Raw genomic sequence first — 13,155 nt, 5'->3', positions numbered from 1 at the left:
TCCAAAATCAGCTTTTGTTTACTTAATGGCGTTTATTTGTATAGCTGATTCATATGTTAGTACACATCAGTCGAGGGGGAACTTCTAGGATTTGAAAACGTACACCCTAACATGCTTCAGGCAAAAGCCAGCACCCTTATGTATTTTACTTTTTCCACCATAGGACTTTCACAACAATTAGAAAACAATGGGGATTATTTACTAAAGGAAAATCCACTTTGCACTGAAAGTGCACTTGGAAGTCAAGTCACTGTAGATCTGAGGGGGACATGCGAGGAAAATAAAAAACATCATTTTAGCTTGCACATGATTGGATGATAAAATCAGCAGAGCTTCCACTCATTTCAGATCTACCCCTTAGATTTAGAGTGACTGCACTTTCAGTGCAAAGTGGATTTGCCTTTCGTAAATAACCCCCACTGTATATTAATAATCTTAGGAAGTAAATGTTACCTTCTCTAAATGTTATTTTCGCTTTGTTGGCAATGTCATATCTACTTTGCTGGAATATTCACGTATACAGTATGTTTACACTGGTTGAACACCAGTTGTTTCACTGTTAGCGCAACTAATTTCTCTCTTGTTTCTGTAATGCCCTATACACACGGTTGGAATTTCCGATGGAAAATGTGCGATCGGATCACGTTGTCAGAAAATCCGATCGTATGTGGGCTCCAGCGGATTTTTTCCATCAGAATTTCCGACACACAGAGTTTAAGAGCAGGATCTTAAATTTTCCGACAACAAAATCCAATCGTGTGTAGACAATTCCGATGGACAAAGTGCCACGCATGCTCAGAATAAATTAAGAGACCACAGCTATTGGCTACTGGCCCGTTCAGAGTCCTAACGTACGTGATCTACGTCACCACGTTCTGAATGATCGGATTTTCCGACAACTTTGTCTGACTGTGTTTATGCAACACACAATGTTTCCGTCGGAAAAAAATCCGATGAATTTTGTTGTCAGAATGTCCGACCGCGTGTACAGGGGCATTATATGTGTGTATCTCATATATTAGTTGCTGCTTTATAGTTTAGTATATAAAAAAAAAAAAAAAAAAAAAACACCGCTCCAAAGTAATCCTCGAGGACTGAAGCTCTGTCTCCTGTTTGATGAGCCCCAGGTGCTGGCCGTTACACACACCATGAGCAGGCAAGCAGACCAAAACTCTGGATAGCCGCACACTGGAAAGACTTGAAATTCCATCTTTAATTGAAACACCATGGGTCACATCAAAACAAAATCAAATAATCAACAGCAAAGGAATAGCAGGATACAAGGAAATACTGACGCGTTTCGCACCGTAGTCAGTGCTTACTCAGTGCTTATCACGGTGCGAAACGTGTCAGTTTTTCCTTGTACCCTGCCATTCCTTTTCTGTGGATTATTTGATGTTATTTTGATGTGACCCACGTTGTTTCAATTAAAGATGGAATTTCAAGTCTTTTTCCAGTGTGCGGCTATCCAGAGTTTTGTTCTGCTTGCCTGCTCATAATATTTTTTTTGTTAAGAGCGTGGTATTTTTTCCCTTTTATGTTTTATGTTCCACCAATATTTAGGGTGTAACGTGAATAAGTTCTATTGCTCAAACCTCCATCCCTTGGTGACGTCACCACATATATATTTAATAGATTACTTACTCCAGCCTCATAATGGTAGGTCCTTTGCTTGGCATAAAGCTGGGGCTACAGGAAGAGTCTGCAGGAGCCTGTGGATTGCACCTGCTATGCACTGATTGCAGTTGCAATGCCCTACAAACTTCATTGCAAAAATGTAATAAATGCAAAATTTTATTTTTTAAATATGGCTGCATGTATTATTTTTTTTACAAAAGGTGAACCATGCCTTTATAATGGCAAGCGTAATAAATCCTGCTATACAATTTACTTAAACAGTGAAATAAACATGTATTGAAATTCTATCCTTTTTTAGAAATAATCTGAAACCTGTAGAATGGCTATATAGGTGTTTCTGTTTTGATATCACCTTTTTTTTTTTTTTAGTTTCCCCAATTGCAGTGTAAGCATTTCCCACCTCTATTTTAGTCTTTGCTTTCATTTTATTGTTATCTTTTATGTCTGGCTCATCTCTGTGTTTTTACTTCTCACATTCTTGACATTCTTGAGCCTATTGTCTCTGTTGTATACACCTGAATGCTAATCTCAAAATTCTAGTCTTCTCTACTCGCCATGCCATACCTTTTCCAGCAGACTGCTATTAGTGTATGGAGGTTAGAAATGGAGTGTATGGAGGGTAGAAATATACTACTTACACTAATCAGAATTTTTTAACTGATGCTTCAAGCATCACTTTGATTAAATGGCAGAGTAGGCGGGCAATTCAAGCAAGTATATGCCTATATTTTCTATAGTTTACTTCTACACATAGATCCACTTACATCAGGTGTACAGATACTTAGTATTACCTATGCTGTAAAACAAAAGTGGGTCCAGCAAACTTGGCAAGAACGAGGATATCTCTCAAAGTTAAAGAAAAGCCTGTCTTTTGAATGGGCAATATTTTTTACCCACTTCAATGCCGGGCATATTCTGGCACTTCTCTCCTTCATGTAAAAATTATCAATTTTTGCTAGAAAATTACTCAAAACCCCCAAATATTATATATATTTTATTTTTAGTAGATACCCTAGGGAATAAAATGGCGGTCATTGCAACTTTTTATCTCACATGTTATTTGTGCAGTAATTTTTCGAACGCCTTTTTTTGGGGAAAAAAAAAATGGTTTCATGAATTAAAAAAATAAGAAAAACAGTAAAGTTAGCCCAATTTTTTTGTATAATGTGAACGATGATGTTACGCCGAGTCAATCAGGGAATGGTGCCAAATTTCAGTACTTAAAAATCTCCATAGGCGACGCTTAAAATTTTTTTTTACAGGTTACCAGTTTAGGATTACAGAGGAGGTCTGGTGCTAAAATTGTTGCACATGCTTTAACGCATGCGGCGATACCTCACATGTGTAGTTTGAGTGGCATTTACATAGACTTTCATGTGCGTTCACTTCGCGCGAGCTACCAGGGACAGGGACGTTTTACATTTTTTTTTTTTTTTTTTTATTATTTTGACACTTTTTTTTTTTAGCACTTTTATTCCTGTTATGTAAACATTCCTTGTATATAGGAATGCATTGTGACAGGTTCTCTTTATGGAGAAATGTGGGGCCAATTAGACCCCACATCTCTCCTCCAGGCTGGATAGCATGAGATCAGGAAAAAAATTCACTGATCTCATGCTGACAGTTGCGATCGCAGCTTAATTTATTTCTGGGTACCTGGGCGTAACGTCATAACGTCGCTCCCGGGCCTCTGATGGTCATAGAGATGACTGGTGACCATCTGGTCACCGGAAATCTCTATAATCCTCATCCGGTGCCGGGCAATTCTTTCTCTGGGCCACTGATGGCACGGGAGAGCCCAGAGAAGAACCAGATGGTGGTGGGAGGGGACGTCTCCTCCTGTCGCCTACAAGAACGATCAAGCGGCAGAACTGCCGCTTTAATCATTCTTATTGTGCACAGAATCAGCGGCTGGAAATAATGATATCTGAATGATGCCTCTAGCTGCAGGCATCATTTAGATATCCCCTCCCCCATAGTCAAGGATGTAATTTTACTATAGCCCGATATTGAAGTGGTTAAGAGTACAATAGATTAGTGTCAATTTATATGATGATAGACACTTTTCTACACATTATAAAGTGTTGGTCCACCGAAAAGTAATATTTAGGCAATTTGCTATGTAAAACGTTTTGTTAAATGTCTAGTAATGGAAAAGCTATCTGCAAGCAGGAGTGCACATTCAAAACTTAAAAATCATCAGTGAGCGTTTAAAATTCCATTAAAAAAAATGAATAAATCAACATAATCATCTCAACAAAAGAAATACAAACATAAGTCAGCTTTCTAAATTCGACAAAGACCTGTGTTTGTATGATATCACTATTGTTTGCATTGCCATATTAATATAAACATTTGCATGTAATTCATTCAGTGTAAAAGAATGGATAACTTTACTGAATGCCCCTTTTTTTTATTTTTTATATAGCATTGTTCAACCTCATACCAGTGGGTCTTCGTGTTGTTGCAATCCAAGGTGTAAAAACGGGGTTATACATTGCAATGAATGGAGAAGGTTACCTGTACACATCAGTGAGTACTGTTTTGCTTGATGGTGTTATTGTTATTTTTTTATTTTTTGCTAACATGAATTTTGCATTGCCGTTTGGTGGTAACATGATATTTAACTTAGGTAAAACAGGGAAAACTATTTTTATGAGCTGTTAACTTTTACTATATCATTATTCATTTTGAGAATTTTTTTTGAAAAAAAACAGATCTACATTTCAAGGTTAACCGAAAAATTTGCTAACAGCTTTGCTAGGAATGATAAATAAAAATGAATAGAGGGGCTTAAAGATAATGTTGCTCTGGCCTTCCTTCTGTTCCATTCGTGTTACCATGGTCAAATTATTTTTAATGATGGACATGAGCACCAAGAATCCTGATGCCCAGCCTGCAACAAGAGGACCACATACAGCCCTTTGGAATTTGTTGCGTGGACCTTGGTTTACAGAGGGTTTATTTACTAATGGCAAATTGGTTATTCACTTTAAAAATGAATTTTCCCTTAGCTTAGTGAATGTGGTGAATATTTACTTTTCAAAGAATTTCCAGTCACACGCATGGTTATAGAAAAAAAAAAAAACTAACTATATTTTGCTTGCACATAATGGATGATGGAAGTTAGCAGAGTTTCCCCTCATTCACTAAGCTAAGAGAAAATACCCTTGCAAAGTGTAAACTCTCTTGTAACGGGAACAGCCTATTCGCCTTTACTGAATCAACCCCCAGCAATCTGTAGTTGGAGTGGCAGTATAGTTCCCAAAATATAAACAAAAAGTCAGTCCTACTACCCATACATCACATAGAAAGCAGAGCTCCTGTGTGCTCGATCCACAGTCGCCAGCTGAGTAGAGAAATGAAGAAAAGATGATCCGCAATCCGGTGATTGCTCTTAAAAAAAATGTTGTATTTTATATACGGAAGGTTGACACATTTCAGCCTATAAGGCCTTAGTCATAACCATGACTAAGGCCTTATAGACTGAAACGCATCAACCTTTCGTATTTGTGTTTGGTTCCCTAAAGATGTAATAGCAATGATCTCTACTAGCCTCATCTAACATGTTCCTAGTCTCCCACTGTTTTTTGTAGCACATTTGCAATATCTGACCATCATGTTCTGTTGTATGGAAGCAGTCACTGCAGCATTACAAGTACTAAACATTACGTGTGCCGTCATTTGATGATGATAGGGACCACGCTTGATGCCCTCTATACCTCATAAGATGATGACCACTGAGCTGGACTGATCCCTTAACCCTGAACCCTTAACTTCAGTACAAATTATGTGACCAAAGGCCTAGAATTTTGAACAAATAACTTGCACAACAGGGATACAGGAGCAGCATTTCTAGCCCCTCTATTACTGTGAGTGTATCCACTCCAGCAATGCAGTTGAAGGAATATAATATTGTGAGGAATAAATAAGCTGCCATTGCTGACCTTCTTCTGAAAATGCTAGTTGCCTGGCTGTCACATTTATTGATTTCTGGCTTACTGATTTCAAAATTGTTTGCGGATCTGGTGTTCTGATATACGTGCTATGTTATTGTTCCAGGTCTGTGACTAAGAAAATATTTAACCAGAAGCAGACAGACAGCTGGCATTATTAACTGGCATTATCAGAGCATGTCAGCAATGGCAGCCTAGGCATTTTCTGTGAAATATATCATAGTAACATAAATGTAACATAGTTTGAACTTCACATTTCAGGAAGGGTCCACCTGATATAAATGTATTTTAAAATTACAGAAATATTGAAACTTCGTTATGCAAATATTTTTAGCGTGATGCAGTCTACACGTGTTGAATTTGTTTCCTATAATCCACTTTTATTGTATGTTTTGATTGTATGATGTCACCTAGGACATAATAAAAAAAAATAAAAAAAACATTAACTGAAGGTTATCAAAAAAAATTGTATGCAAAATATTGAAGGATTACCTAAATGTAAACATTTTTATAGCATAATCCTACTATCTGTATGCTTGGAGCCTACCTGTCAGTATGCAGAGCAGACATATCTGGCCTCTGAGCTTATCTCAGGAGAAACGTCACCTACTGACTGACAAAATATTCAACCAAAAGATTTATGTATATATGTCTACTGAATATTGTGGTTTCCCATCTTGGTTGTCAGAAGGGTTAATTGATAGGTATTTTTGTGGTTACCTTTCAAACTGTGGATATAACAAAAATCGCAAAGTACCTCTGGGTTTCAGTAGGTAGTAGTTGACATGTCATAAATTGCATAAAGATAACATTATTATAGCAGAAAATTTCATGAAATTGCCTTTTTTTTAAAGAGCCGCTAAGCACATTATATGTACGTTTAAAAAAAAAAGTGTTTATATTTATGAATAAATTACAGTTATTTGAGAGGTAATCAGGGCTGAAGATACTTAAAATGAATCTATAGCTATTTTTAAATGTTTTGAACAGAAAAGGGAAAGGTTAGATTAATGTTTGTGTACCTGTTGGGGATATTCGTCCTCTCTTCTAGCACAGCCCGTACACGAGCGGAGCATAGGGGCAGGGCTGGCATGAGTAGAAGTGGACTGCAACCATTGGCTGAGACAGCTGGGGGGGCGGAGCCAGCGCGAGGATGCGTGCGCGCGCTACGCCCCAGCGTCCAGTTTGGTTGAGGAAGTTGAAGCGGCATGGCGTCTTCCCTGGGCGATCTCGTGCAGCAGCTGCGGGCCGCAGCGGCGGCGAACGGGGAGCGGTGGCTCCACGAGCAGGTGGCGGCGGCACTCGGCGAGGTGCGGGACCATTCGAGGATGGAGGGGGATGGATCGGCTCGGGCGCGGCGTTCCCGCCCGCCGGCCCGGTTCTCCCCTGATTCCCCCAGGGCTACACCTATTCGCCATGCGGGGACCGCTGGCCCCGCCCCCCACGAGCCGCCCGCTAAACGGCCAGCCCGGCGGGCTGAGGAGGTCTCTGGGCATACTGGGGCGGGGGGGCGCAGCTCCATGAGGCCGGTGGCCGGTCCGGCGCCGGCCTCCATCAGCGTGGCGTTCCGCCATGAGGAGGATCCAGGCCCCTCTCGTAGCTCAGCTGCTGCGGGGGTGGGGCCCCGCCGTCGGAGGCCTTCCACAGCGGCTGCAGGAAACACACCGGTGGTGGAGGACATGTCTCCGGTGGGGCGGCGGCCGCCGCACCACTGTCTCCCAGCGTCAGCGGAAGCAAGGCCGAGCAGCCGGCAGAAGGCGGTGAAGAAGTCGGCGGCGGGGAGGAGCAGAGGAAGGCCCAAGCGCATCTTGCCAGCAGCCCAGGCGGTGCCCGGTGGACGGCTGTCGCCCAGGGACGGATCGGCTACCCCAGGACGGTCGGAAGGCGAGCTGTCGTCATCAGCGGAGGAGGGACCGAGTGGCGTTCCGTCAGTGGTCGGTGAAGGTTCGGCGGCTGGAGGCGTTTCTTCCAGGCGGCCCGGTAAGTCTGATTTTATTCAGGGGTCCTTGGGGGGGTTGGTTGGGGGGGGTCGGGCAGTGAGGGGGAGGAGGGTGCAGGGGGGGTTGCCCGCGGCGGAGGGGAGGCTGCCTCATTTGCCCCGCATCTGGCAAGGCGGGGGAGTGACCGCGTCCCGGCGGATGGGGGGCTGGCGGGCCTCCTGGCGGGCCTCAAGGATCTGGTCGGCAGACTGGAAACTGGGGGGGCGGGTCCGGGGTTAGCGTGGACCGCTCCGGGGGACCGTGCCAGGGGTGCGGCGGGGCCTGTGGGCGGGTTGGGGGCTACGTGCGCGGATACGCCAGTGGCTGGGGGTGTGGTAGCTGGGGCGACCCCGCCGGCTGCGGCCGGGGCGGTCGCGGCTCCGGGCACGGGGGATCAGGTGGTGGCAGCCGCGCCGGCTGCGCCAGCTGGCCCTGCGGGGGAGACGGCAGGGGAGGCGGGCAAGAAACAGGACCTGGTCAGGTTGGCGGATGCGGCGCGCTGCGAGGTGTATGTGTGTTTTGAAGGGCCGCTGGGAGCGCATTTGAAACAGGAGGTCAGGGAAAAAATTTGGAAGGGGGAATACGTGGAGATATTTTCTCTGCTGCCCCTGGAAAAGTTCAACCTAGATAGGGTCAAGCCGGAGGACAACAAGAAGGAGGACGAAGAGAAGAGACGGTACCGCTTGATTCCTCGGACCTTCCCGAATTGGCTGCAGGCGTTCGCGATTCTCGCAAGTGTGATAGGGGAAAAGAATCCGGAGCATTGTTCTGCTCTTTTTTGCTACTTGGACGCGATAGGGGAGGCGCACAGAGTCTACGGGGGATTGGCTTGGCTGCGTTATGATGAGCAGTTTCGGCAGCGGAGGGCGATTCGACCTGCTCTTCGCTGGGATCATAAGGATATCAGTCTGTGGATGCGCCTTATGTCATCGGCGAGGACTACGAGTCAGTTTTTTCAGGGGGGGGCCGGTGGACCAGGGGCTTCCGGTCAACCGGCCGCTAGAAGGAAGGGAGTCTGCTGGCAGTATAATGAAGGTGTTTGTAGGTTCGCAGGCAGCTGCAAGTACAAGCACGAGTGCTCGGGTTGTGGAGGAGCCCACCCGCTGTCTCGCTGCTTCAAGCAGGGCAAAGGCAGGGCCGGGGAGCCTGCACACAAGAGGGACGACGCCGGTGAGGCTGGAAAGGATGCGTCCTTTTCTCGAACGATATCCGGATAGGGAGGCGGCGGCGATTCTGGGTTTGGGGTTTGCGGTGGGTTTTCGTATTCCGGCAGTCTTAGGGTCGACCCCCCCGGTGGCCAAGAATTTGCGGTCTGCCATGTTACATCCCGAAGTGGTTTCGGAAAAACTGCGGAAGGAGGTGTCCTTGGGGAGGATCGCGGGTCCGTTCTCAGAGGTACCCATGCCGGACCTGGTGGTATCACCCTTAGGGGTGGTTCCTAAGAAGGAGCCGGGTAAGTATCGCTTAATCCACCATCTCTCTTACCCGAAAGGGGGTTCGGTGAATGATGCCATCGACCCCCGGCTTAGCGCGGTTTCCTACACGTCTTTTGATGCGGCGGTGTTCTGGGTGCGGCGTTATGGCCGGGGGGCGTTGATGGCAAAAACTGATATTGAGGCAGCGTTTCGCTTGCTTCCGGTGCACCCCGAGAGTTTTCGGCTTTTGGGCTGCAGGTGGCAGGAGGAGTACTATGTGGATCGGTGCTTGCCCATGGGGTGCTCCATCTCGTGTGCGCTGTTTGAGAAGTTCAGTTCCTTCGTGGAATGGGTGGTCAGAGACGTCGCGGGAGTGAATTCAGTCATCCACTATCTCGATGATTTCCTGTGTGTAGGTCCGGCCTCGTCGGCGCTTTGCGCAGTTCTGTTGACGACGCTGGAGCGCGTGGCGCAGAGTTTTTGGTATCCCTCTGGCCCCGGAGAAGACGGAACGGCCGACGACGGTGATCAGTTTTTTAGGAATTGTGTTGGACTCGGAGGTGATGGAGTGTCGCTTGCCGGCGGACAAGTTGGAGGCGCTGCAGGCGGAGATTAGAGGGTTGGTGGGTTTGCGGAAGGTACAGCTCAGGACTCTCCAGTCTGTGCTGGGTAAATTGAATTTTGCGTGCAGAATCATACCTATGGGGAGGGTCTTCAGTAGGAGGCTAGCGGCCAGTACAGGGGGGGTGGATTCTCCGAGGCACTTCGTGAGGCTGTCGAAAGAGCATCGGGAGGATCTACGGATTTGGCATGTATTCTTGGAACGCTTCAATGGACGGGCGCTGTGGATGGCCGGGCCGGTGAGCAACTTTGATTTGGAGCTTTACACGGATGCGGCGGGGTCCACGGGTTTCGGGGCCTATTTCCAAGGCAAATGGTGTGCTGGCCCGTGGCCGGCTGCATGGAAAGGTGGAGGGTTGCTGCGGAATATGGTACTGTTGGAGCTTTTTCCAGTGGTGCTGGCAGTGGAACTTTGGGGGGCATCCTTTCGGGATCGGAAGGTTCGCTTCCATGTGGACAATTTGGGTGTGGTGCAAGTCCTCAACCGGGTGTCCGCGGCGTCGCCGCCGGTGGTTAGGCTGCTGAGACATTTGGTACTGCGATGCATGCAATTGAACATCTTTATACATGCTGTGCACTTACCAGGGGTGGAGAATGTTGTGGCTGACGCACTGTCTCGGTTTCAGTGGGACAGATTCCGGGAGCTGGCGCCGTCCGCGGACGTTCTGGGGGCTCCCTGCCCGGAGGAATTGTGGAAGATTGCGTTGGACGAACCTCGGACTGGATCAGACGGTCGGTGAGTGGGGGCACTTGGTCGGCGTACGAGAAGACATGGGTGGAATGGGAGGCATTGGGGTTACAGGTGGGAGCGGACGAACGGGACAGGCGACTAATGGTGATATACTTTGTGTCCCGGAACATGGAACGGCGGGTTTCAGTCTCCCGACTGGGGCAGAAATTGGCCGGTTTGGCCTTTTGGTTCAAACTGCGGGGGGAGCAGGACTTCACCAAGGATTTTTGGGTGAGGCAGGCTCTGAAGGGCTATCGGAAGGGGAAGCAGGTGAAGGATGACAGGAGACCGGTGTCCTTCGAGTTGTTGGGCAGACTTTGTAGTAGGTTGGGGGTGGTGTGTTTGTCGGGTTATGAGAGGGTGCTGTTCAGGGCCGCGTTTGTGTTGGCGTTTTTTGGTGCTTTTCGTGTAGGGGAACTGGTCAGCCCTTCTAAGAAGGGGCCGGGGGGTTTGTTTTTTGATGAGGTGTACTGCGGGGAGGACCGGGTGCGCATGCGGATACGGCGGTCTAAGACGGACCAAGTGGGCAAGGGGAAGGAAGTCGTGGTGTTCGCGATTCCTGCATGCGAGCTGTGCCCGGTCTTGGTTTTGAGGGAATTTTTGTCCGCTCGGCCGGCTTGTCCGGGCCCATTGTTGATACATGGGAATGGGGAGTTTTTATCGAGATACCAGTTCGTAGGGGTCTTTCGGAAATGCCTGAAGGCGTTGGGTTTGGAGGGGGAAAAGTTTTCCTCGCATTCTTTCCGGATTGGGGCTGCGACGGAGGCTGTGCGGTGGGGTCTGGATGAGGAGGCGGTTAAGAGGATTGGCCGCTGGGAATCTCGCAGGTTTAAGTCTTATGTCCGGCCTGAGTTGGTGGGTGTTTAGCTGGGTGAGCTGGGGTGCGTGTTGGCATGGGTTTGTGTTTTTTCAACATGTGCGGTTACTGTGATTTGGGTATGTGTTTTTTTTTTTTGTTTTTCTTTCAGGTGCAGCGCCTGGACTGGTCTGGATTTTGGGCCATTCATATGTCTGCTGGGGGGCCAGGAGGGGTGATGTTAGGCCAGAGGGCAGGCAGTTGGGGATATCCAGGTTGGAGGCCTGTGTAAAATGGTTTGGGTTTCCTGGCATGCTATGGAGCAGAATGGTGCATGAAGTGTGCCGTTTTGCGGGGTTTTACAGGGCCCCGGACGTCTTGGTATTACATGTTGGGGGCAATGATTTGGGCCTCCGCACCAAGTTGGACATCACGCGGGACATCAAGTATGATTTCTTGCGACTCAGGGCGGCCTTCCCCCACATGATTATAGTGTGGTCTGACATTGTGGCCAGGACCAAGTGGCGTTTTGCCAGGTCTGTGGACAAAATTAACAAGGCCCGCAGAAAAATTAATCAGGAGGTCAGTCGCTTCGTGGTTCGCAATGGGGGGTTGGCGGTCCGGCATTCGGAGTTGGAGGTGGAGACGTGGCGGTGCCTGAGGGAGGATGGTGTACACCTCAATGATGTGGGCACTGATTTGTGGACTTTGGGCATACAGGATGGGGTGGAGCGGGCCTTGCAGGTGTGGCGGTGCTCACAAGGATAAGGTGTTATCCTTGCTTGCGGTGGCGGGTGTTGGTCGATGCAGGTACAGGAAGATAACCCCTCCCCACAGAGAAGTTGATGCGGGACCCATTGGAGATATGGGCTCGTTGATGATATGCCATATAGTGAGGGTTGATATGGCAGATGGTGAATGGGTGCACTGCGGTAAAAGAGTTGGCTGTCTTTGAGCTAGCATGTCAGCTTGAGGCCTATTTAAAGGAATATTACCGCAGTGCTTGGTTTGGATCGATATGCTAATGGGGTGGGGAGGGGGAATTTCCTGCAGATGACTAACGCGCTCAGGTTTTTGACGTTTAAATGATGTTTGTTGATATTTTGTTGATATTTGGTTTATATTTTGTTACATGTTAAAACTATTATTTTGATTAATAAAAGAGGCTACGGCCACAAAATACTCCATAAAGGAAGGTGTGGTCTCATTTAATGGGAAGGGGCAAGGTATGGAGTTGGGTGGGTGGCACAGTAGCGAAGGTACATCAGTCATACTATAGTCAAGCACAGCCCGTACACGAGCGGAGCATAGGGGCAGGGCTGGCATGAGTAGAAGTGGACTGCAACCATTGGCTGAGACAGCTGGGGGGGCGGAGCCAGCGCGAGGATGCGTGCGCGCGCTACGCCCCAGCGTCCAGTTTGGTTGAGGAAGTTCCCGCCCTCCCTCCCTTACATCGGACGGAGTGGTTACGATGGGGACTCCGGGGGGGGGGGGGGGGGGATCGACAGGCTAACTCAGTTTATTTTTCAGGTTTCCGGTGTTGGATGTCGTAGCGGTTGGCGGGTGTTGGTCGATGCAGGTACAGGAAGATAACCCCTCCCCACAGAGAAGTTGATGCGGGACCCATTGGAGATATGGGCTCGTTGATGATATGCCATATAGTGAGGGTTGATATGGCAGATGGTGAATGGGTGCACTGCGGTAAAAGAGTTGGCTGTCTTTGAGCTAGCATGTCAGCTTGAGGCCTATTTAAAGGAATATTACCGCAGTGCTTGGTTTGGATCGATATGCTAATGGGGTGGGGAGGGGGAATTTCCTGCAGATGACTAACGCGCTCAGGTTTTTGACGTTTAAATGATGTTTGTTGATATTTTGTTGATATTTGGTTTATATTTTGTTACATGTTAAAACTATTATTTTGATTAATAAAAGAGGCTACGGCCACAAAATACTCCATAAAGGAAGGTGTGGTCTCATTTAATGGGAAGGGGCAAGGTATGGAGTTGGGTGGGTGGCACAG

At 47.5% G+C, this 13,155-nt stretch overlaps 1 protein-coding gene across 3 annotated transcripts in view; it reads left to right on the top strand.

Moving 5' to 3' along the window:
- The window catches only part of FGF14 (fibroblast growth factor 14), a 756,823-nt gene that overhangs the window by 530,244 nt on the left and 213,424 nt on the right, over nt 1-13,155 (top strand). For all 3 annotated transcript variants that reach the window (XM_077482968.1, XM_077482970.1, XM_077482969.1), the window contains exon 3: nt 4,067-4,170. In XM_077482968.1, the coding sequence (XP_077339094.1) occupies nt 4,067-4,170 (104 nt within the window). The remainder of the gene's footprint in view (nt 1-4,066; nt 4,171-13,155) is intronic.

This window comes from Lithobates pipiens, unplaced genomic scaffold, assembly GCF_037356315.1.
Source record: "Lithobates pipiens isolate NorthernLeopardFrog02 unplaced genomic scaffold, aLitPip1_a1.2 Scaffold_16, whole genome shotgun sequence".
Taxonomy (NCBI): domain Eukaryota; kingdom Metazoa; phylum Chordata; class Amphibia; order Anura; family Ranidae; genus Lithobates; species Lithobates pipiens.
The sequence above is the reverse complement of the archived record's forward strand: the minus strand, read 5'-3'. Positions and strand labels throughout refer to the sequence as shown.